This window comes from Arctopsyche grandis, chromosome 2 (genome assembly GCF_051622035.1).
Source record: "Arctopsyche grandis isolate Sample6627 chromosome 2, ASM5162203v2, whole genome shotgun sequence".
NCBI classification, from domain to species: Eukaryota; Metazoa; Arthropoda; class Insecta; order Trichoptera; family Hydropsychidae; genus Arctopsyche; species Arctopsyche grandis.
In genome coordinates, this window is record NC_135356.1 from 22658858 (window position 1) to 22685046 (window position 26189).

General features: G+C 32.5%; 1 protein-coding gene across 1 annotated transcript; it reads right to left on the reverse strand.

The window, feature by feature from the left end:
- Positions 1-962: 962 nt before the first annotated feature.
- Ccn (cellular communication network factor protein Ccn) lies at positions 963-25668 on the reverse strand. The gene is made up of 9 exons (XM_077445798.1): positions 25638-25668; positions 22945-23025; positions 20784-20867; positions 16909-17041; positions 15098-15189; positions 14037-14166; positions 6183-6376; positions 1600-1752; positions 963-1534 (listed from the first exon to the last, which is right to left on the reverse strand). The coding sequence occupies exons 2-9, from the start codon at positions 22945-22947 to the stop codon at positions 1187-1189; spliced, it is 1137 nt and encodes a 378-aa protein (XP_077301924.1). The 5' UTR covers positions 22948-23025; positions 25638-25668; the 3' UTR covers positions 963-1186.
- Between the last annotated feature and the right edge of the window lie 521 nt (positions 25669-26189).

Below are 26189 nucleotides of genomic sequence, written 5' to 3' on the forward strand. Positions count from 1 at the left end.
GGAATCGACTTGAATACAATTCGCCAATATGGTCCCCTAATTTACACGTACATAGTAATTCCATTGAGAGGATTCAGAATAGATTTATTAGATTCATTGATTTTAATTTTTTTACAAAATCTGACCCCGTCACCAACAAGTATATTAAATTGAATATGATCAAACTTTGTGACAGGAGAATAATCAATGATTTATTATGTCTGTTTCGTGTACTCAGCGGAGTTATGGACTGTAGTGAATTAGTGGACCTCATAAATTTTCATACACCGGGGAGATTTACCAGATGCAACTATTTATTCCACATCAAAAATTATGCCACTAGTTATAAAAAAAAAATCAACGCCACCCCGACTTCATAAACTGGGAAACCAATTTTAGCCAATTTGATTTTTTTAATATTAGTAAAAATAGTTTTAAAAAATTGTTGCATGATCATTTTACTAATTTATACAAATGCTAAATGAATTTTATTTTATTTTTTTAATTAATTAATTTATTTCTTCAATTAATATTAAAAATCGTATTTTTTCTTTTCTTTTCTAATATTATATTGTGGTTTTTTTTTGTTTTATTGTTCTATGTATTATTATTATGTATGTTCTATATTATTATTGTTCAATGGTCCTTGCGGCCGTATATAAAATAAAATAAATAAATCCAAATCAATACTCCTTCCATCAATCATTTTCTATTCGGTCCAGAAATCACTAAAGAAAATTCCTTTCTGTAGCATTTCATTATGTAGCTACATATATTCCAAAATTTATTTATTTTTACACGTCAAAATATTCATCTGGATGTTTTTTTTGTCGGAAAAATATTATTAAACGTTAGATGATCTAAATCTTGTTAGATGATCAAAATAAAGTGTTGATTTATATTTTCATTCTGAAATTCACAATATTACATAACACATGCGTTGAAAATACTTATCATGCGCTTATTTGATATGAAAAATAATACACAGTCAATATTATTTATTTATTTGATTAATTGCAAGAATGACGCCATTTAATGGAATTGTTGCAGAGCATAAATAGACACATATTTAACATAAACATTCGTGAATTATACACACGATAAATAGACAATTAAATACACCATATTCATCAATGTATGTACATTATGTATTACATATATGGGTATATCAGGAAAATATTCCAAGAGAATTAGGATGAGTCTTTCTTTAGACAGTGCGATGAACTCGACTTAGAAGAGGCAATGCATCTTCGTCTTCCCATTTTGCCTCATTATTTTCTCTGTTGCACAAAGACTTTCCACACTCACACTTAAGTGGCCATTCGACTTTCAAGACATACGTGTTACCAAAATCTCGACCTAAATGCACCTGGTTCATGTTCATCTTCGTGGATTTCGGCTTGAATTTATATTTCTCTACATGGCGCGATGAATGTTTATCAATGGGAGTCCACATATCTTCGCCGGGTTCTAAGAGACTGACAAAAAAAGTATTCACATCTTCAGACACCTCGTCGAGTATTAGCATTGGGAAGTTGTGACACTTAATCTCCACCTGAAATATTATATGTATTATATTTACATTCAATCACTGTATTTGTATTTGTTGAATATACTGACTGTGATGGTTGTAGTTTTTGTTGGAAGACAGCAAACGTCCGCTTGAGGACACGGTCCACAGTGACGAGGTGAATAGGGTTTACGGGACGAGCAAGGACCTAAACGTAAATGTACACCTTTCCAACGTTGCATAGTTTTGCACCAATGCCTCCTCTGTATGTGGAAAATAAGAAAAGTATAAAAAATTAAAATGAATTTGAAAATTTTGCAAATTGAAAAGTTTGACAAATATTTGAGTGGTTATAACATTTTAAAGACGGTAAGATTACTTTCAAATAAATAAAATAATATTCCGTTAGTCACAGACATTACTAACAAACAAACCAGTAGATTCTATGACAGACTCACTAAAAACCATACTAACATACTTGTAAAGAGTCTCGGTGATTACAACAAAATGTCTATACCTTTCAGGTATAAACACAGATTACCTAAACACAATCTGCTTTAGAACGTCGACTTTGTAGAGTCTTTAGTTAATATTATGTATAAGATGTATTATGAGTATTTACATATAAGAATTGTAAATAGGTTTTTGAGCTCTTTTTCTTATTATGCTGTACTTTTTCGTTAGAATAATATAATACTTAAATTACTAACAAAAATAAAATAAAATTGTAAAATAGAAAATGATCAGTAGATCAGTAGCTATTAAAAATATATAAGATGCATTGTGAACATGATTTAGTAATAATAAAAAGCATTTAAAATCAAAAAATAAATGAGACGAGTCTTTTTCCCATCTATATATGATAATTACAATACAAACTTGTAAATGAAATGAAATCATAATGAATATTCTCTTAAGTTTCAAATAAATCAGTGATTTATTGTTAGCTTTCAATTTTGATTGTGTTGTAATTTTCCGTTGACCATATTTTAACTTTTACAATGAAATCGAGTATTAAAAGCAAAATAATAACTTGTTAATAATTACAACTCACTGAAATGTTTCAGATTGATTTGAATGCCATGCATATGAATAAAAATGAATTATAATCATAGCCCTATTAAAAACCAAAAAATATATATTGAATGATAGACGTCTGTTGAATTTCATTCAAAGCTTATTCGTTAAACAATTTTAATGTGACGGTTTTTATTTTCATATGTACATATGTATTATACATGCATAAGTACAATATATGTACATAAGTACAATGCGCGGCCAGCCTAAGTGCGCAAATATAGATTTTTAAGTCATTATTCCACTTGATTATTATTAACGTGTAATTTTATTGCGAAATTAATGAGTTCACGGTCAGACACACCTTTATCTGCACGCGATTTTAAAACAAAACAAATACATATGTACATATATATTGTATACGTAAATGAAATAACAAAATGCTTATTTTGTAAGTTTGTTCCATTTGAAATCTATTCGTTTCACTGATTTTGTACAGAGATTTTCGCCAGACATTTGTGCTTCAATAAATCTATTGTGAACAAGATATTGAGTCTACGTTGCAGTTTTGCTGCACTAGAATCGCTCGGACGAAAGGTATGACCCAAAAGTTTTAATCGTGGCTTATTTTCCCCACTTTTCTTGAAGCGATGTTGTGCGTAAGAAATGATTGGACTTCTCTCATTGATATTATATTTTAAAATTCCAGATTTGTACTCAATTTTTTAAACCTTTTTTGGACCGTGGCCCCCTCCCTTCTCTACCTCCCTCCCATTTTTTTCTGGAAAGTAGAAGTAAGTTTATATAATATACAGTCGTACACGTAAAAAATGCCGCATGACTGCATAGTATGTACATTCAATTTGGGTTTTTTCTCAGAATTCTGTCTCGATTGTTTTCATTTTTTTTTGTTTTTAGGTATGGCGAACTTCAGGTACTCGATATTTGGATACAAAGCAAGTGTTTAAGGTTCGACAGTTTTTTGTTGGACGTCATCGCGCAAAACATCTCGCAAAAAATGGATAACTCGAAACAGATGTCGATTGTTTTAAAATCAAAAATTATTACGTTATTCGAAGCAAATCTTTCTATACGTGAAATATCTCGTCGAGTGGGATTTGGAGAGAGCTCAGTTCGTCGATTTTTGAAAAAATATCTAAATTGGGCTAAGAGCCATAGTCATGAGTCATGACTAAAGCCCGGACCCAGAGGGTGCCGCGTATTGTTCAAATGTTGTAAATGCATTGTTAAAAGGTTTCCGAACCTTTTTTACAAAGGATTTACAACAATGGAACAATGAGCGGCACCTTGGCTATCCTGCCTCTAGTCATGACTATGGTTCTATGGGACTATGGTCATGACTCATGAGTCATGAGTCATGACTCATAACTCATGAGACTGTCGATGATTGGAAAAGGGTTGTAGTTTCTGAAAAATCGAAGTTCAATTTCTTTGGGCAGGATGGGATGCCCATTATTCGTCGGAAAGTTGGCGAAAGTTATTGCATTTCTCCGGTCGTTGCGCATTCGCCGCATTTAATGGTTTAAGGGTGTATGACCGCATATGGTTTAGAATCCCTAACAATTATTGAGGGAATAATGAATGCAGAAATGTACTTTTAAATTTTGTAATTCCAACGATCGAGAAAATAACGCAACATTCAAAAATCCGATTTAATCAAGCGATTCTGCACCATGTCATCGCTCACGAGCCGAAAGTACAATTTCGATTTTTTTTGTCTAAATCTTTTACTAAATGATTAATAATATCCTTTATCACTTACAGATCACAGAATTTAAGAATATACTGGGCATCAAATCATTAGAATGGCCGGGAAACAATCCAGATCTGAATCTAATCGAAAACCTATGAGGCTATTTTAAAGAGAAAATTGGCAAAACGACGTACATCAAATATTATAGAATTGCGTAAAAATATAACCGAAACTTGGGAAAATGATATTACGACGGAATGTTTAAATTCACTGTACGAAATCAAAGCATATTGGTGACTATTCAAAACCGAGGCGGCAGTACGAAATATTGAAATATAATTAGAATAACATTATCCAAAAATAGTTTTATTTACAAAAGATCTTTTCAATACTTCACAAGGAATGTTAGCTTTAGAAATTTAGCAACAAAAACGGTGTGAGGATAATCTGACCCCCATAAATTTAACTTCGGCGCAAGTACCGCCAGTACAACGGGAACGGGAATTGCATGCGTTATTGTGGCATTACAACGTATGCCGGGTTCAGCTAGTTTAAATATGAAAATTTTATAACTTTTTTCTGACTCCCCTAGAGCTCGTTAGGCCTCCCCAAAAGTAGAATTTTGGTTTGTGCCCCCCTTGAGAGGGTCTGGGCCTCCCAAGGGGCCCACGTGGACCCAGGTTGAGAAACGCTGGCTTAGTATACCATTTTCAACTAAATGGAAATAAAACGTGGAACTAATAAACCAGTATTTCACCGCATGGTTTAGTTATTTATTTAGAAATCAAATCAGAAATAAAAATGTATGTAAGTTTGGAGGGTAATTTAAGTTTTTCGTTTATGAGGTTACGACTTCGCATGCATGGATTTCGAGCACGTGAGCTCTACAATCGATAAGCAAGTTTCCATTTTCATGTGAGGTAAAATAGATCATCCTTGACCTGGTTATAGCATTTAGCTTACGCTAGAATCGATAAACGTTTTTCATACTAAACAAAATCTTTGCACTTCAACTACATACATATGAAAGTTTTGAATAAAGGAGGTTTGTAAACATGGACTACGGTTTACAAACCTCTGAAACATTGGTTTAGTTCGAAACGAGGACATACATACCAATGAAACACGATTTCGAGATAGCCGATGTATCTGACACATCTCAACATGCATTGGTCCTTTAGGGCGAAATCGCACAGCGGTGAATGTGGCACGTGGTTTTTTTTTATTATATACTTTTAAAAATGCGAAAAAAATTATGCGTGCCTTTCAGTGCCGTGCCGGCCATTCATGGAACGAACCGGCATGCCCCACCCCACAATGATCATTTGGACCTATTTCGGTTAAATTCGTGTGCTAAATATTTATCCTTGCTTGACAGTGATCGATAACGGTGTATTCCATATTTGAAGAAATGTAGGAGACCACCCATGGCGAGTAGCCATGCACGCGGTGTGCCGTTCATCGCTATATGTTTTCGCCCTAGGGCCGGGCTCCACCGTGCAACTTAGTCGGCCGACTAGTTGCGCAACACGAAAAAATGTATGGAAATGTGTGCGACAAACAAGTTAACGGGTGTGGCATGTCTACCTGCAACCATTAGTCTGGTCGCCCTCAACCAAGTCGCTCGCAAGTTGCACGGTGCGGCCCGGCCCTTACTCTCATTTTCTAAATCATTCAATATTGTAATCGGATGGTGTAGTTTTTGCATTATTTGAATATTTCATATGCGTGATTCAATTGTTTTTTGATATTGAGAAATCAATATACTTCAAAACAATCTAATACCTCTTTTAAAGTTACTTTTAAAATCGAGGCAATTGTTTTTATTGTGCAATTATACGTATTTTAAAACCGTCAATAAAGTATCACCAGATTTAAATTCAAGAAATTTAAAAACATCTGCAAATACATATTATAATAGTAGATTGAATACATATGTATGAATGTACATATATAACTAACCCTTATATGATGTGTAGCGCTGAAATTCGCCTGTCGAACTGGAATACAGGATTTCCTCTGACACAGACGGGTTTCCTTTCTCATTATGCATGAAGGATTGACGTTCGATGTCCTGAAGGATAGCCCAGTTCCACATGTAATCGAGCATTCACTCCAGGGAGTAGCCTTTTCAATGCATTTTGGAGGATCGGTCACTGGATAAAATACAAACATGAGAAGTTTTCAAAATACAAACATGAGAAGTTTTCAAAATACAAACATGAGAAGTTTTCAAAATACATACATATATGAAATACAATATGTGACGTGTGGACGTGATTTTTTTATCATCTCACATATGAGCCGGTATATTTGAAAGTGGCCAAAGTCCAATTTTCACTTCCAAATACACTATAGGTACCTGTTTAACTTAATTCACAAATTGTTATCACTGATTTTAATTCGATATGTCCATTATCTCGGAAAAGCAGAATAAACGTATAATAAATAGGCCAGAATTATTTTTAAATATTGTTAGACGCAAAACATTATATTTAATTTTTTGCGGAATATTTTTCGAAATAAAGCAAAAATGGCACTTTCAATTACGACTCATGAATCTCCGCTTTCGCTGTTGAAACATTGGCGTTTTAATATTCCATTTTCATATGAAGATCCGTCGAACGGATATAGACAAGAATGTCGCCTTCAACAATGGAAAAAGGTAATTAGGATGCGCTCGAGCTGTTAGATGAGATGTCTGTACCACCGTATTCAATACATCATAATGTGTAAATACCAAACATGTAATAAAAATTAGCTTTGGGGCGCATATTTGCGAAAGACTTAATTAAAATTACCTAAAAATCATAATTAATTATTATTCTACATTCATTTTCTCATTTTTATTGACTGCATCTCAGAGAAATGTTATAATAATATAAGTGGCTTTAGGCGTTATATTGTTGTCAAGTGACGATTGTATTTGATGCTTGGTGGTTGACGTATGTCCGATAAAAACTTCTCTGTGCAAGGGCAATCGGCAAATGCATCGTTAAAAATTGCACGATGCATTCAAAAACACACAATAAACAACAGGGGATACATTTTTATAAGAAAATTGATCATTTAAGTAATATATTATTCAATTAACATCATATATGATAGTTTTCATGAAAGCGTCATGGCGACAGCTAGCATTCGGCAATAGCATACGCATACGCGTACAATAATGCGTAGTTATGGATAGAGGTAGGACCGGAAGCGTGCTTTTTCTAGGAAATAGGGCATTTTGGGTCTATTTTCCAGGAAAAATACAAACTACAAAGCTAGAGAGCATTAAAAAGGTTCACCATAAAAATGAACAATGAACAAAGAACGCCGCAAAGTTGGTCCGCTCTTTAGTTATGGAAACGATACCCGTGTTATTGAAACAAGAAATGTATTCGAAATGGTGCTTCTATTATTATGACATTTCTCTGCTGCATCTAGTCAAAAATCTTTTCAAAATAATTAAAACAACAAAAAACGGTTAATTTTTGGTCTGGAATAATAAGCGTTCGCAAAAATCCGTCCGAAAATATATGTATTGTACAGAAAATTAACCGCACCTCGACGAGATAAATAGACAATATATAGTTGGTTGGTTTCAAAAAATTTTAACGAGCTCTAAATAAAATACTCAATTTCATTTATATCAATATGTGAATAAATGTAAATATCAAATATGTAAATACAGTAAGTCCTCGACTTCGCGAATTCGTACTTACACGGTTGAGAATTTAAAAAAAAATCAACTACGCAGTTTCACCGATTTCTGGCGTCATTGGCACGTGCAGCTGACACATATGGACGAAAATACATTTCGCACTAAATAACAATGGCAACGCGACCACTTCCACTTGTATGTACTCGATCTTCAAGTTCACCATGATCAGTCAAATTTCAGCAAAGTCAGTCAAAGACAGCCGTTTTTTGCATAAAACTAAATATGTTTAAAAAAATATTAAGAAGCGAAACATTATAAGTATAACTATGGAGACCAAAGTGATAATTATTAAAAGTCATGGAAATGGTAATGAGACCATAGACTATGTATAACTATGGAGACCAAAGTGGTAATTATTAAAAGTCATGGAAATGGTAATGAGACCATAGACATAGCACATTATTATAAATTAAATGAATCGGCCGTCAGAACTATCATACTTATAAAGTTAGAAATATGGAACATGTAAAAAAATATGCTCCATTGCAAGGAAGGATCATTGCTAAAAAAAGAGGCGAATTTATTGAAGAAATTGAAAGAAACATCGGTGCTGCCTGGAATGAAGTTTCAATATCTACCATGAAAGGCGTTTGGAAGAAGCTCACTCCTCAGTTTTTTTGATGACGTTGATCAAAATCAACGGACACTGATCGGTTTACGCAAGTGAATAAAGCAGTGCAGGATGCTATTGCCTGTTATAAACTGATTAATTATGAAACAAAGGGCTACAGTACAAACATCACTGGACAAGTACATATTGATGTACTTAAAGATGAATTAAATGAAAGAGGTCCCATTTCATCATCATCAAAGTCTGAGGATATTGTAATTTTATAATACCTACATACATACACTTATAGATGTACATGCGTACATATGTATGTATTGTTTTATTACTTTTTTTTAATTTTGTATATGTTCTTATACTAATGTACCTATACAATCCTACCAAGTAAATGTTACTTTAATGAAGATTTATACACTTTTGTCCCTTGATACAAAAATACTAATACATTAAAGAATTCCTCGACTAACGCGGTTTTCGACTTAATAGAGGACTTACTGTATACATATTTGATATGTACACTGGATAAATATGCATTGCTGAAATTCCATTACATACATACATACATAAAATATTAATCGGAGTGTTCTTAATTTGTCATTTTTTTAAAAATGTTACTCGATGCGATTTTGTTAATGGTGTGTCGAGACAGTAGTTGAATGAGCCAAATCAATATCGACACCAATAACTAATTCTGATTCAAAACATGTAAGTGATAATTGCGAAAATGGCATAAATTGCGTTGTAAACACGACGACATTGTTAAAAACAATTATATGATAAGAATGACATACATATGTATGTAATCAAAGTCGAAGTTTCACACAAACACAATACTCCAATCTTGAATTTTGCTTTTTATACTTATTATTATATATTCCTCAAATACATACACACATTTACATATGTTTGTTTCGTTATCTAATTTTGTTTTTTATTTGCATAGCAACGTTTTTGTCGCTCACTGTACGAATGTAAGTGAGCCAAGTCTTTGCTTATGCGGTCTGATTAAAATTTCAATATGCAAACCGGAGATTAACGTCATCTGCACTCATTCCTTATAGGCATGTGCATGCATGTAAACCAGTGCTACTCAAACTATGGTCCGCGGCCCATTACTGGTCCGCGGAGAAAGACGTAATTAAAAAAAATAAAACAATAGCTTATGTCAGAACTATTTCAAAATATAGACTGGATAGCCAAGCTAGCTTATTTGACAGATATTTTTTGCGTTTTGAATGACCTTAACTTATCCATGCAAGGAAGAATGTCATCTTGTTTCACAATGGCAGACAATACAGATGGGTTGAAACGAAAACTAAAAACATGGAAGATTCGTGTTTCAAAAGATTGCTATGACATGTTTCACAATTTGGCTGATATTATTTACGAAGGAGGAGAGGAGCTATGATTTCTTTGCGCGATATAATCAGTTGTCATTTGACAAATTTATCAGAGCGATTCGATTTCTATTTTCCACCAGATGACGATCCACGAAATTAATTTTTGCCATGGAATGACAATACATCACCCTATTTGGAAGATAAACTAATTGATCTGACTACAAATCAAGAATTAAAAAAAAATGTTTTGAAACCACAACTTCACTTGCAGGCTTTTGGATCAAATTAAAAGTAGAATTCTCATATATTTATAAACTTCCAGTGAAAACTCTTTTACCATTTGCATCAACTTACCTTTGCGAGACTGGTTTCTCAATCATGAGTATAATTAAAACAAAAAATCGTAATAGTGTGGATATTTATGATCCATTGCGTGTGGCATTGTCTTCGATTAAACCACGACTGGATAAGTTATCTAATAACTAGAGGTAGGATAGTCACAGTGCTATCCATTGTTCGGCAAACCTTTAACAATGCATTTACAACCTTTGAACAATACACGGCCCCCTCAGGCTCCGGTGACTACTAATAACAAACAAGCTCATATGTATGTCTCATTAGTTTTTTTTTTTTGTATTTTCATTTTTTATCTTTGTCTAAGTATATACATACATATTGTACTTCTTTGAATTAAATAAAATAATTTTTACTACTTAGATTTTATTTTATTTTTATTTGTTTACAAGTTTTCAAGCATATACATATATAACCTTTTTATTTTAAAATATGATGCCAGTCCGTGAGAATTACTGAAATATATATACTGGTCCGCCAGCTGAAAAAGTTTGAGTAGCACTGATGTAAACACGTGTGATAGAATATGTGCAAATAAAACTGTGCAATGACTATATGTATATACACATGTGTATATACGGACAAAGATACACAGTATTCACGCACAAACGAACGTGCTCAAAGTAGATGTCCAATTATTAGGTATAAATCGATAAATACATGTTTGCAAATGCGCTTATGAGCCACCAACTGATACACACCCAGTTTCCCCTAGATATGTATGTATGTATATTACCAGTGCCGGTTTTAGGGGGGGGGGCTGAGTCGGGCGGCACCCAAGGGCGCCAATCGATGCGCCGAAGTCGCTTTAAAATTTAAAATTAGAGCGCTAAATGACCTACAATATTTATGATTAGATTGCGAAAGACGCCTCTACTTTCTAAGCTCAAACATTTGTACTCGGCAAATTTTATTCATTACGTGCAATTTTATTACCGAAGAAATTATTTTAGAATCCAACAGTTAAACGGATATTCAAAGACGTGGGGTATTTTGTATTTTGTAAAAAATATACTGGAATGACCCGATCTTCAAATTTAACTGCCGGCACTGTATATTACATAGTCATATGTATGTATGTGTATTACGACGATGAATTTGATATTAATTTGCTCATTCATCGAGGTTTCCAATATTAAATATTCCAATATTGTATATTCCAATATTGAATATTCCAATATTGAATATTCCAATATTGTATCGATGATTACTATATTACAAGTATACTTTAAATTATGCTCGAGTTGAGTTTTCATTCAATTGTGATGTTATAAACTTCAAAGTACAATAGTTGCATATTTGTTGTGTTCGAACTCCTCTATTTAGTTTTCAATGGATATTTTAATTTAATATGTAATCGGAACTTGACATGGACAAAGCTGTCATATTATAATATACATATGTATTACACGCTTATGTATTGATTGCTTTGGATCCTTCCATATAAAGCTTTCTTGTCCTGTCTAATCTCCAGTCGACCCTTTTTTTTAATTTATAAGACGCGTGAAACGTGCAGTTTCCGCATGAACTAAGCCCACCCCTCTATCCTAGAGTCCTTTATTTATTTTATAGTATAAATATGTGTGAGAACATGCAGTCGGCATTTAAACAACTCTCATTCGGAACGGTCTTTCAGTTCGAAAACGAGAATTAAACAAACCTCTCCAAACGGTCCTTCATTATAAGCAGAATTTAAACACCTTTCCTATTTACCCGAACAAAATTCAAACAACTCTCTGAGAAATTTGTGAAAATAAATATATTATATATGAAATAAAAGAACTTCTCACCTAACATCAACAATCATCGACTCATAACACCTGACCTTTGAAAGTGCTTCGAAACGTTCGTAATGAATCGTCGCGATAAACATAAAAACAAAAACAAAACATGTTGTTGTTTTGAATTATTTTTCCTCTGAAAACATTGTTTCCTTTGATATTTTTTGTATAAAAGTAATTATACATAAGGGGCTAAACATCAAACATTGCTTACTTTGATATTTTTATATAAAATGCTTATACAGAAGAAGCCAAACGTCAGAGTAGAATTTGTGGAGTTAAAAGCATTTTTATAAATTATATAAATTCAATGATATTTTGCACAATGAATGTTTAGTACACGGAGATTTTATCTGTTATAGTCAATATTTATTTAAGACAAATAATAGACATGTCCGGTAGTAAAAATGATGACATAAAGAGACGTATGGAATTAGTTCGGAATGCATTTGGGCGAATGAATGCCGTTTTAGAATCAAAAGATACCGATTTGCCTGTAAAAAAAGATCTTCGATGCTACACAAAGTCCGAAGCACTCAAAGAAGTATAGAACCCTGCATGCTCGGCATAACGAGATAAGATAAGAAGAGGAATACATGGGTGAGAGTTATGACGAGGGTAGTGGAGAGAGTGAAGAGGTTAAAATGGCAATGGGCGGGTCACGTAGTTAGAAGAATGGACAAGAGAAGTGCTAGAATGGTACCCGAGAGAATGTAAAAGGTTAAGTGTAGGGCCAGACCACTCAACCTATGAACGACTTGGTTGACGGGGTTTGTCTCTGACAAGTTGCATAATGTCGCCGTTTTTATTTCAACTCGCGGACGACAATAAATCTGACCATACTGTCACACGTGCTAATAGTTTTTTCACTATAGAGACCAAAAGATAGTCGTATGATCTCAAAATACAATACAATACCGCTCAGATCTAACGTATATATTGTAATTTATTGGGGTTTTCAACATCTCTATTATTTCAAATGTTAATTTTACACGACACAGGCACATCATGTACATTTAAAATAATATATGTATATTAGAGATTTCAATATGAAACAATGAGTAAAAACGATACAGTTACAGGAACTGTTTAGAAATCATTGTTCAGAAGATTTATTGCAGCAGCTGTTTAAATCTTCTTACAACTCTATGCAAGTGTTGCATGTGTCGAAAGTCCTCCAAAACCGCTGTCTATTGTTAAATACACAAGGACACTGTTATTTATATTATCCACATAATTTGTAGACCACATTTTTTTTTAATTTTCTCCAACTAATTGTATTTCGTCTCTTCTTCCTCGATCTCCGGCAAATTCCATTGTTATATTGTTGTTATTTCAAATTAATGTTTATTGTACTCGATAGATTTAACAAACTTATATAGTAAAGATATTTGAATATCTGAAAGAAGATATATACAATAGAGGCATGTCGTAGATTGCTCACAGTATGGTGTTGAATCCATTTAATTATATAATTCTCGTTGGTTCAACGTTCGTCTACATAGTTCGACTACATAGTTGCATGAATCGGCGTGCGTTGATGAGTTTTTTTTTGTATGGAGTCGCGCGCTTGTCGCTGGGTCCGGTCTACCCCCATCCAAAACTATACATTTTTAACGATCGTGTCGGTCGTTCAGTTCATAAAAACGGCTTCAAATGATATCAACCGTCGTCGGACTTTAATTACCCGAGAGACCGCCATGTTGCAGGGTGCGGCCTGATAAAATGTAACCCCATACAATGTGTATGGGATCGGTCATTTTGCAACTTCAGAAGTACACGTCACGTCAACCAAGTTATTAGCGAGTTGAGCGGTGCGGCCCGGACCCGAGAGACTGATATGTTGCAGAGTGTGGCCTGATACAATGTGATCCCATACAATTTGTTTGGGATCGATCATTTTGTAACTTCAAAGCAACAAACCTCGTCAACCATGTTGAGCGGTCTGGCCCGAGGCTAGTAAATAGGATTCTAAGATTCTTCCATTTAAAATATCGATTAAAAACTCGGCGCTAAACTTTCATCCGACGAAAAAAATATTATGAAATTAAATGAAGCACTAACCCATAGGTGCATCACACAGCCATTGTCGACAGCAATGTCCAGGTAAATCAATCAGTCTCGGGTGTGTGCAGGAGCCTTTAGGTGAAATATTCTCGTTGGGACATCTAGATGCACAAACGTATGTTCCATTCTGCAATAATTCGAATGATTAAACCATCTATTTATAATACAATTTGTAAACTTATTGAAATTCACATTGCTATTTACATATACCAATGTCGATCGACTTTGCTACTTGAAAACAATAGGATATTTCATTATTCTGAATACACTGCTTATTAAAAATAATAATACATACATAAATTGAAAGAGACATACACTGTATATATACGTATTTGGTATTTGTAAGTTTTTTGATAAATTCTATTGAAATGCATATTTCTTAGTTTCGATGAAATATGTATACATACAATATTTAAGTCTAAAGTTTCAAAATAATACTTTCGACTTTTTCCATCGTTCTTTTAACCAACTTGTCGATCGTCCCGTACCAGTTTCAAATTAACTCAGTTATTTTTTAACAATGTCATTATTTTAGCCATGGCAGTAGTTCATAGAGAGGTCACTCTCGTATTTGGCGTAAGGCCATGAATAATATTTTCCGGTGCAGGATTCGGCACTTGTGCAATAATTGCATAGTAAACCTTGTATATGTACCTATGTAAATGTATGTATGAATTGTTATGTATATCATCTCCATCTTCCATTTGATATTTTTAACACATGTTTCAAAATATTATTTAAATTTGTTTACAATTAAGTATGATTTCAAAATGCTAAATTAGCATCGCGTGCAACGTTGCACTGCAATTTTGCTTTATCGTTAATTTTACAAAATAAACGGGCTTATCATTTGAGAAGAGGAGATAAATTGTATACACATTCATACGTGTTTTCAAAAATGTTATAAATTAGATAACACTATTGAAACAAATACATTAATCGATATATTTTTTACATGAGACATACATACATATACATATGTAATGCTGTATTAACTTTAAGCAATCAATGAGTATAGGTGTACGGCTAGAATATTAAATTGATTGATTGCTACTCACCTGACAAATACATTGGGTTCGACAATCTAGAGAAAATTGTTCTCCATGCTGATAAAAACGTGTGTCAATCAAACATCCTTTAGCTACGGGCACTAAAAAATAAAAGTACATAAAGTACACAATTTCAACGGAAAATGTTCCTAACGATGTCGAAAACAGGTATGAAAACTACATAGTTTATGAAAGTTCATTAAAAACCTACAAAATCGTTTAAAGTTGCTTTGTCTTCACATCTATGGAATGTACGTTATTCGATTGACATTTGTTGGCATGTGTGTATGTTCTATTAATATCTGACCCTCATATCTTGAAGATAAATATGCAATTAAGTTATCCTATTAAGTGCAATCTGTATGTAGATACATACATATGTATATATGTAATTTGCGTGCTTAAAATAGTGTGTGTATATATATACTTAAAAACCTCGTTATTTATGTATTTGTGTTTGATTCTAAATTTTTAAATAATATTAAATGCATATATACGCTGACCATATAGACTATATTTAAGAAGACAGTTCTTTATTTCACTGCTATATCATTTAGAATTAATTATTTTCTAAAATTGCCCTTCTGTCATTTATTTTGTGAAGGCAAATCCTCAAAAAATTTTTTTTTGAATATTTCTTAGATTAAGAAATTTCATAAACATTTTAAAAATCGTTGAATTTTCCTCGTGTCTCCCTGGATCTAATGCCCCCCCCCCCCCATTGAATAAATATTTTCATGAGTGAACAATATGTAGAAAGATCCCAATTAAAAATAGACACACTAGAAGCATGCATTTATACCAAAATGCAACTTAGAAATGAACTCTATGTAACTTTGTATTTTTTAAAAAGCACCTGCGTTATTAAAAAAATAATTCTTGTGAAAAATATCAAAATTCATGTCATTAAAATTTTAATGATGTGTAAGAAATATGATTGGTTAAAATTCTAAATGTTATAAAATTATAAAGCGTTCTTTATTATTTCTTCATATGTCCTTTATTTTCTCCAAAATAATATGGTCACTGTACGTATACCTATACATACATATACAAAGGGCAAAGTTCTGGAGAGGGCAATAAGCTACGTACATACATATGTACCATGATAAATTCATAACTTGAGATGAATCATAAATAAAAACATTTTAAGTTATAATAACTTTAAATAAACAGATCTTCGAATAGCCGTTTTTGTACTCTTAAAAAGTTAAATGTGCTTCAAATTGAATTTTTATTTATTCTTTTCCAATTTATTTTTAAATAATATGAACCTTACACCTAACAAATCAGGCATTGATAAAAAATATTGAGAAGATGCATTCAATAAGTGAAAGCTAATATCAGATTGAAAAAGCGACGATCCGTTCAGCAAATCCACTTAAATTCACTCTTTTCTGATTCCAGTCACGAGAAACTATTTAATTCGTTCACTACATTGATAAATGATACGCTTTATTACGCTTTTAAATTAAATTTAAGATATTACGTATATTTTTAATTTAAACGGATATTGGATACGGCACGAAGGAATAAGCCTACAAAGGAGATGGAGAAGAAAGTACCTGCTAAAAAATGTATGGAACACGGTAGTTGACGATGGATGCGATGAGCAAAAGTGAAAGAGGTTTGCGGAGGCTTTCATCCAACGGTAGAGGACGATAGGTGATGATGATGATGATGATTATGAGTTTGATAATAAATTAAACGATTTATTGTTACCCGTGGCGTAACCAATAAATCGCCACGTCAATAGGAATATATGCGAGTGGTCAATATAAAGTGATGGGGGTTGATGTTGTTTCCGGTGTGCTACTCACCCTTGCACACTCCTACTGGGTCATCCCTGCGATGGTAGCGGCAGGTGAGCCCCCGACGGCAACGGGCCCCCATATCGTGACCACATGGGGCCCCCAGGGGGCGCTCGCAGTCTTCACACCCTCTCCAAGCACCCTGCAAACACCAAAACACACCGCAATGCTACCGTTCAGAGTTTGTCCGAAATATTTGTCGTCCTCAGTCGGACGATTGTTTCAGTCAACCTGCGTATATACAGCTTTTCTACCTCACCACGGCGTATTTTATCTCACGATCCCCATTGAAAAAAGGGGCGAATTGTATTATGCATACACTACACACCAAAGAAGTAAAACTTCCATTACATAAACAGCCGGTAAGAAACAGGTTAGGTTTGTGAGGTAAATCCCCACCGTTCCACTTTAGTTTCGTGCACTAGTTTAACACTAGTACGAAAAATATTCGTTAGAACAGCGGTTTCCAAACTGGGAGGCGCGGAATATTGCCAGGGGAGGCGCCAAAACTTTTTAATAAAAAAATAATTTTCATACCAAATTAATCTACAAATAAATAAAACTTCATATCGTAGCTTAACAGTAAAAATTCAATGCATGAATGTTTATTTTTATTTTTCTTTCATTTTTATATATACATTTAATTCCTATAAAAAATTATCCGGAGAAGAAGATTTTAAAAATTGCGCCTTTGCATACGCTCTGTTTTAGCCCATTTAATTGCATATGTTCGATATGTCGCGGATAATAATATATTAGAAGATATATTATTTTGCAAACACATTCTTGGGAAGACCACATCCATTGAAAATTTTAATATAATAGACAGTTTTGTTGAAGAAAACGACATAAAGTGAAATAATTGCGTTGTGAACGACATAAAATAATAATTGGACTGTGTACCGACGGAGCTCACTCAATGTCCGGACAAAGTAGGTCTTAAAGCATTGATCAAAAAGAAAGCACCACATGCTATCTGGACACACTGTATGATTCTCAGAGCAGCATTTTTACAAAAGTTATAAAAATTATAAACTACATTAAGAATAGTCCTTTGAGAGCAAGGCTGTTTGCAAAGCTGTGTGCTGATATGGAAGCTAATTATACCTCACTTTTGTATGACGAACGATAATTTTATTGTTAAACTTGCCTATTTGGTTGAAATTTTTGGAAAATTGAGCGGTTTAAATAAATCAATGCAGGGATCACAAATACACCCACTTGTTCAAAAAGACAAAGTAAAAGCTTTCATTAAAAAATTAAAGTTATGGAAATCAAATTTACAAAAGAATGGGTTGGATAGGTTTTCACTTTCCAAAGATTTCTGGGCCACAGCCAATATTGAAGTAAGTAAAAATATTTTTACCGACCACTTGGATGTTTTAGTGCTGAATTTTTCCAATTATTTCAAAGACCTTGATTTCTCAAAGTTTTTGTGGATACATAATCCATCGAAAAATAAAAATTGATAGAATTATCATGCGATAGCTCACTAAAACAAAAGTTTCAAAATGAAACCATAATTAAATTTTGGATGAATCCTAGTGGAGAGTATGAATCTTTGTATTGCACATAAATGCAAGTGCTGCTACCGTTCGTAACGTCTTATTTATGTGAAACGGGCTTTTCGGCACTAGCTGCAATGAAAACCAAATATCGAGCCAGGTTAATAGTCGAAAAGGAGTTACAAGTGGCACTCTCCATATTGCCCCCCAAGATTTGATAAACTTTGTGCCAATAAACAACAACATCCTTCGCATTCAATTTTGATGTGTTAGATGTAGTTTAATTAGTAATTTAATATAAAAATAAATATATGTACGTGTTCGTATAAATTTATGTTATAGCAAAACCTTTTTATTATTCTGTCTATTGTAGAGTTCAGTATTTTATTTTTAAATAAAGATTTATTATTTAAAACGTGTCTATATTATTATATCTATTAAAAAATAAAAGGTAGGGAGGCGCGGAAAAAAAAATTTTTTTAGGGAGGCGTAGTAGCATAAAGTTTGGAAACCACTGCGTTAGAATATTAAATATGGACATATGCATATGTTTCGTAGCATGTACGTAGCGTATTCGTAACGGGTCTACCTCGTTCCACCAACTTGCAATATCTCAAGACTCATTTTCCCAACTTTTTCGGTGTATTTCGCCGTCGAGTTTGTATATATACATATACAAAACACATATACGAAAATGTTTCAAATAGTGAAATACTTATTTTACGAGATAAACATTACCTATTAAAATGATATTGTAAAAATTATTTTTTAAATATTTTAAAGGTGTGTTGATAGCTTAAAAATCTATGAATGATCACAATATGTCTCGTATATTTAAAATATTACATATACAAATTCTGTTTAAGACGAAAAGTTGAGAAAACGAGTCTCGAGATATTTCAAGTTGGTGCAACGAACTGTAACAGCAGCAACCGACACGATCTATTCATATTATGCAGCAGTGCAGGTCACTGTAACGTATCAGGCAGAATTGGTTTTCTTTGGCCAGGCATTATGTGACGTCATAGTGGCGATTGCACCCGTACTAAAGAAAGTGTTATCATATTGTTTCGTGTATTTTTTAAACACTGCATTTTTTGTACGATTATAGTGCTGTGTATGAAATCAAATAGTAATAAACTACAATGATCGTTTTGTTTCCTTACAATCACGGATGAAAATTTATGATTTATGTTTTTTGCTTAAGCTTTTGAATTATATGATTGATATCTATTAAGTAGGATCCTATTCCAATGTACAATCAGATCATTATTTCACATCAATCCCTGTTCTACCAACTATTCCATTTATTTTTATATGTAGAACTTGCTGTTCTTTTTATAATATTACCCCCTCCTAATACCCCTTTTTGTTGTTCCTTTTCTCGCTTTAAATTACTATTGTTCAATAATTTTTCTTAGTAATACATATGAACATATATCATATCCCATAACTACCATTATTCAATGCTTTTCTTCTTTGTTTTTATTTCATTTTTTTTTCATTGTTGTTATTAATGTTTTGAAACTTTTTTTGGTGTCAATTTTATATACGCTGTAATGCTGTTTGTTTCTGTTTTTTTAGAATAAAGTAAATTAATTAATCTGTAGGAAACATGGATACATATTTGTAGAGTTCTTATAATTTTACGTATGAATTATGTACATATAAAGAAAAAATCATGACGAACTTGTGATACATTTGAGCGAGGAAAATGTTTACAGTGAATGTTATTTTTCACGATATTTATACGTATAATAATATTATATCCATACTAGCAAAACGACAGTCTACATTATTTGTTTTACCGTGTAAAATGGAAAAAGTTGGCTTTTGAAACGCTGATTGTAAAATGTTTGCCAAGTAAAATTGAATTTAACAGCTTTCTCGAAGAAACCCACAAAAATGCAAAAATTGCAAAACATTTTGTTATTCACATTAACATTGAGTATCAAATTAATGTACTTAAACGATGGCGTCTCATTTCGATATATATTTACACACTTGCGTACATTTAACACGATTCGTATAGCGGTTAAATAGACAGATGAACTCCGGTACATTTTACCAGTACCCTCAAAATTCTATAGAAAAATTTCAGCATCGAAAACGCTCAGCAGCATCGTCTGAAAGTTTCTTTTTTGATTCGAGCAGTCATCAGAGGTCTTATCGGCTGAACTGAACATACCTCCTCTCGAAGATCGGAAGTAATATAGCCCTCTCGACAAAATAAATAAAACAACCCCATCCACAGCAACCACCCCACCCCACCCCACCGTCGAACTAGACTAGGATGAATATACAAACTACAAAGTGGAAAACTTAGAAGGAATTCTATGAACCTATGTATATTATTATTAAATAAATTTCAATTCAAACCTGTAAGGAATCTCGACTTGGCACAGCTTGACATATTTCGCCGATTAGCATCGTCAGCAAAAACACGCAAAAAAAGTGAAACCTCTGAAAGCATACAGTACGTTTTAATAATCATCTCAGGTATATTATAAATGTGAGTATTGGTTCAAAAAAATGTCGATGTTAGGGAAGTTATTCAGAGCAACTTTGAATGACTTGGAAACAGTTTAGAAAAGGTTTAGAAAACTGATTGTGACTGACATTATGATCAGTGAGTTATTTTATATGAAATATGGTTTTCGAGCGATATCTGTCTGTAACAGGTCTGTTTCTATAGAATTCATGAACAATCTAATGCAATTTTGAGATCAATCAAACTTAGTACTAGACTGCGGTTAGCAAAATTTGCGTCTAGTTCATTGTTTAATAATGTCAATAAGCTTTTGAACGACCTACTAACTATTTAATAGTTACTAGTTTCAAGCAATAGTTTCTATTGCCTAGTACAGGGGTAGCGAACCCGTTTACGTTCATGTGCCAAAATTTCCAAATATTTAATTACTGAATGTTAGGCATGACAAGGAATTTTCAGTGAAGAAAAAAAGGGGCTCTCAAGAATTATATTGAAAAAATTTAAACAAAATTATAAAGTTTAAGTTACGTAAAATAAATTAAAATCTATAGTAATAAACATGAAAATATAATATAAAAAAAAAATCAAACAACAAAACTTTAGATTTACATAAATGTAAAAATAAAAAAAACAACAAGCGGGTATATATTATTAATGAGATTATTGGTGCTGTTTATTTGAAGCCAAATGTTTTACATCCGCTTCATATTTTGTGTCTTTCATCCATATGGATGCCCAACACGATTCGTCAGTCAATGAATTTCTCAAACTAGATTTTATAAAATTCATTTTAAATAATAATGACTCACAAGCGTACGTAGAAGAAAATATTATTACTATCACCCTCGTTTATTTTTCCAAACAGTTAAAGGCTTCTGAAATGGTTTTCCAAGTTTTTAGTACATCTTCTTGTGCATTTTAACTTTATGTTTTTTTTTTTTAATTACGTTCGATAATCGATCATCTTCGATGATTTCTGAGCTATTTATTAGAACTAAAACTTTTGTTTCCAAATACATAGAACTGGATTGGAAATCAATTAATTGCATTTCTTCGATTCTGGAAAGATCTATTTCCCTTTTACTGAGTGCATTCATTGATTGATATCTAATAATAATTTCGAAAGAGACTTTGTATGTACATATGTATGTATGTTTGTATGGTTCGTAAAATCCGTGACGTTCAATTTAAAAAAAAAGCAAATTAATATTCAAATAAATTTAAATAAAATAAAACTATTCAAATAAATTTAATAAAATTTTTACTATTATATTTGCCATGTGTAGGCGGCTTACATTACAAATACCGAACGAAGTCGGGTGAAAACACTAGTTTTTTTATTAATACCGAAAAAAAATTGTCAAACGAGCTGACATTTTGATAAATCATTCGCGTGCCATCTAAATTTTCATACGTCCCACCATTGGCACGCGTGCATAGGTTCGCCATCCCTGACCAAGTACATAGATTGAATTCTCCGACTAATTACTAGAAGTACATAATTGGGGTCGTTTTAAAAAAAGATTCTAAAAGTTTAGTGAGTAAATTAAATCGCTCTTACAAAGACAATGATAATTTAATGTAAAATATATAAAAACATTTTTATTCAACAAGCATGAAAAATCGATCGACTTTTGTACAAAAAAAAGTCAAAAGTCTGTTTTCAGATTCTACGATCGCCACTGCGACATTTTTGGTCAATATTATGGAATATTGACCAGAACTTTATTCTCTCTGTCTGAAATAGTCGCAGTCTAAAAAAAAGTAGTCGCTGTCACTGGTCTTTCAAATCCGGAAGCACTCGTTTACTATGTAGGTACATATGTATATACAAAGGTTAAAAATAGAGTATGTATTTAAAATTATTATGAATATATTTGAACGAAAGCGTTTTATCTCAGGAACGGTTTATTGCAATTTTAAATTGCACTTTATTGCAATTCACCACTAGCATGCGTTTGGTATGAAAAGTTTCCCATATTACATACAATATTCACCACACATACAAACATACAGCGTGCTATTCAAAATACGAGAAGAAAATCTCACCATATTATATGTTGCTTTTTAATTCCCTCGTCTGTAGATTATGGCTTAAAAGCGGTAACACCTCCCCATTCCCCTGTCAACCTTTAAACACACATGTAAATATGAAACACCATAACTTTATGCTTCTAAAAATAATGTCGAAAATTGTATACATCGCCAAAGCGTATATGTGCATGTGCTGCGACAAAACATGTATTATGTATACAATATGTATATATGTAGGTATGTATGCATAATATATTAAATGAGCTGGTAACTATTTATGTGGAAGCTCACGTTCCATTGTAAGGTGTACGGTGTACGGTGTTGCAGATAAAATTTTCGAAATATGATATATAATATAATATTATTATATTAAAATCAGGTTTTTATTGTAATATGAAAAAAAAAAAAATTGCAATTGCAATATCGCGTTGTTTTTTGTGTGAGTTGCGTGCTGGTCCAAAATTAATCACTTTATATTAAAAATTCGTTGTTTTATGTCGTTGCAAATTTTATCATTAAAATTTTCATCTATAAATGTCCGAACTAGGGAGATTATTTGTGTGATTTGAAACAATGCACAAATTGAACGTATGTGTGTGTGTTTTTGATTGATCGAATTTTAATTGATACTATTCGGATGAACTTCGTGCGCATTGTGTAATATGTACATGTAATATGTAATATGTAATATGTAATATGTATGTATTTCGTGTGTAGTACAGATGCGGGTAAAATATTTAAATAAACGAAGTCGATGATACGTTTAATTAATTTTGTCATAACTGTCCGGTTTTAAATTAATTCCATTGTGAATGCTAAAAAAAATGGTAATACCGCGCGATTTCATCAATATACAAGTAATCACGATCAACGAAATGCATATATAATTCAGAAATCATAAATCGACAACTTGGTCGGTTAAAAATAAATAAGAAAAGAAGTAAAAGAGAATTCGCAGATGCATTTTTAACTCGGCACATTTTGCAACACGTGATGAATAAGTTACTGACCCTTGCATTATATATGTACATATGTAGACCGCTCAAATTTTCACTATTAAGCCTTGCCAATCCCGATATACATACATATATAGATCAGATCATAAAATTCATTGCTTTTTTTTTGTATTTTTTAGTGTCGAACATTCATTTATACTATTACTTTACTACATAATCGCAAGAATACTTCAAAATTCCGCATTTATAATTTTGGACCTAGTGTAAGAAGTGCCTTTGTCCAAATTTGACAAATTTAAACTATGCAAGTATTTGGAAATCATCATATTTTTAATGCTAGAATGTAAAACAAATGGGATTTATGTTAAATGCATGTCTACATATGTTAAAATACTAATGCGACATACGTAGACATTTCTTTCATAAAATATGTGAACAAATGTGACAATGTAACGGGTACGTTGTAGCGGTGCATTTTAAAAATATCATTTTCGTATTGAATAAATATATTTCTGTTAAATAAAAAATGTCACATTGGGCAATTTTTCATTTGTAGTATGAAATAAAAATAATTTTCCGATTATTTAACAATTAAAAAGCGTGCATTTAAAGGTCTCAGCGTTAATGCGCATTTCATTAATTTTAGTTTGCTTTATTTTTTTATGTTATGAAAGTAATTTATCAAATTTGATATCAAAATGCTGACCTACTTAAAACAATTGTTTTTTAATTTTTCAAATGATCAAGTGTTTCTTTTATTCTTATTAAGAGGTTTTTGTCTTATTGGTTATTTTATTTTTTTAAGTGTACATTATATTAGGGGAACATAAGACTTAGGTGTTCTAATTATAATATTTTTCTATTGCTGTTTTGTTTAATATATTAGAAATTATTTTAAAATTGTACATTTATATTTTTAAATAATACATATAATATATTTTTTTTAATTCAAACAAATTTTATGAAATGCTAACGATAAATGCGCAATTGTTTTATAAAATGTGCATTTAAATTGTTCCCCAATATAACATAACAAAGGCACTTCTTACATTATGGTCTACAATTATATTAATTCAACTATTAAAATTACAGATTTATAAAGGAATCATATTATACTATTTGGATTCGAGTAAGTAATTTTTGTTATGGGCTATCAGTATATCAACTTGTTTAAGTTACATTCTAGCTTTAAATTTTGCATATCTATGTAATGTTTAGACAACCAATACGATAAGTACTATTTTTAGAATCTATAACTTAAGTCTTTTATGTAAAATGAATTGAATATTATAATAAAGTATGCTGGGAGTGTTCGATTCTGTTATTTATTGTATATTATGTGCTAAGTTGACACTGAACGTTTGGAACATATTTAAACGCTTGAAACTTTAACACTGTCGCGAATGTAGTGAGTGTAAGACGCTATTTTGCAAAAAATGTCGAATTTTCGCGCAAATTTTCCAATACCAAAGAGAATAATAAGAAAATATAAAAATGAGGACAGGCAATGAGTCGCTGGATCGACACAAAAATCGCAATTAAAGATGCACAGCACTATTTCAAATCGCGCACATCAAAATGAAAATCCGCAAAGTGCGAATGGTTTTACCATTTTTTTCGTTTTGATCTTTGTCGAAAGTCAAAATTATAATTGCGCAGTTTTTTTTATTGTAATGTGCTAGTTAGGTCCGTCGAAGAGACGAAGTTGTATTGCAATATTGTATCGATTCCAACTATGTGAGTAGAACGAACCTGTATCGTAGTCGACGGACGCGACTCAACTGACGACTACCTTTCGTAGACCTACCCCCCGTAGGTCGTAGGGGTAGTTTTACGTACAGCGTAGTGCATTGCGTGATGGCTGTAGTCGCATAATCAATTAGCACACGTTAATCTGGCTGTATTGTGGAACTTTTCGTTGCAAACGTGACTATTTTCCGATACGCTACCTTTACACTGTTTGTTGTTAATTAAGGTTGGCCTTTCGCCAGTCGAAGGTTCCAATCCACCATATGTAGTACGGGTTATATACATACATACATACATATGGTGGATTGGAGTTTTTGCTCACCAATATCTATTTATTACGATTCCATAAAAGCAGGGCAGCGCCTACCATATGTACAAATATGAGCAACGCACACAGGCGGCCAAAAAATGAAGGCGGCCGTCGAAATAAGTATATTCCTTGAAAAATACAAAACAAGACATCGCAATTTTTAAAATGCATTTTGGTTGTCTTTTTGTATACATACCTGAACTATAATTCAGGGAAATAACGGGATAGCAGGTATAGCTTCGGTC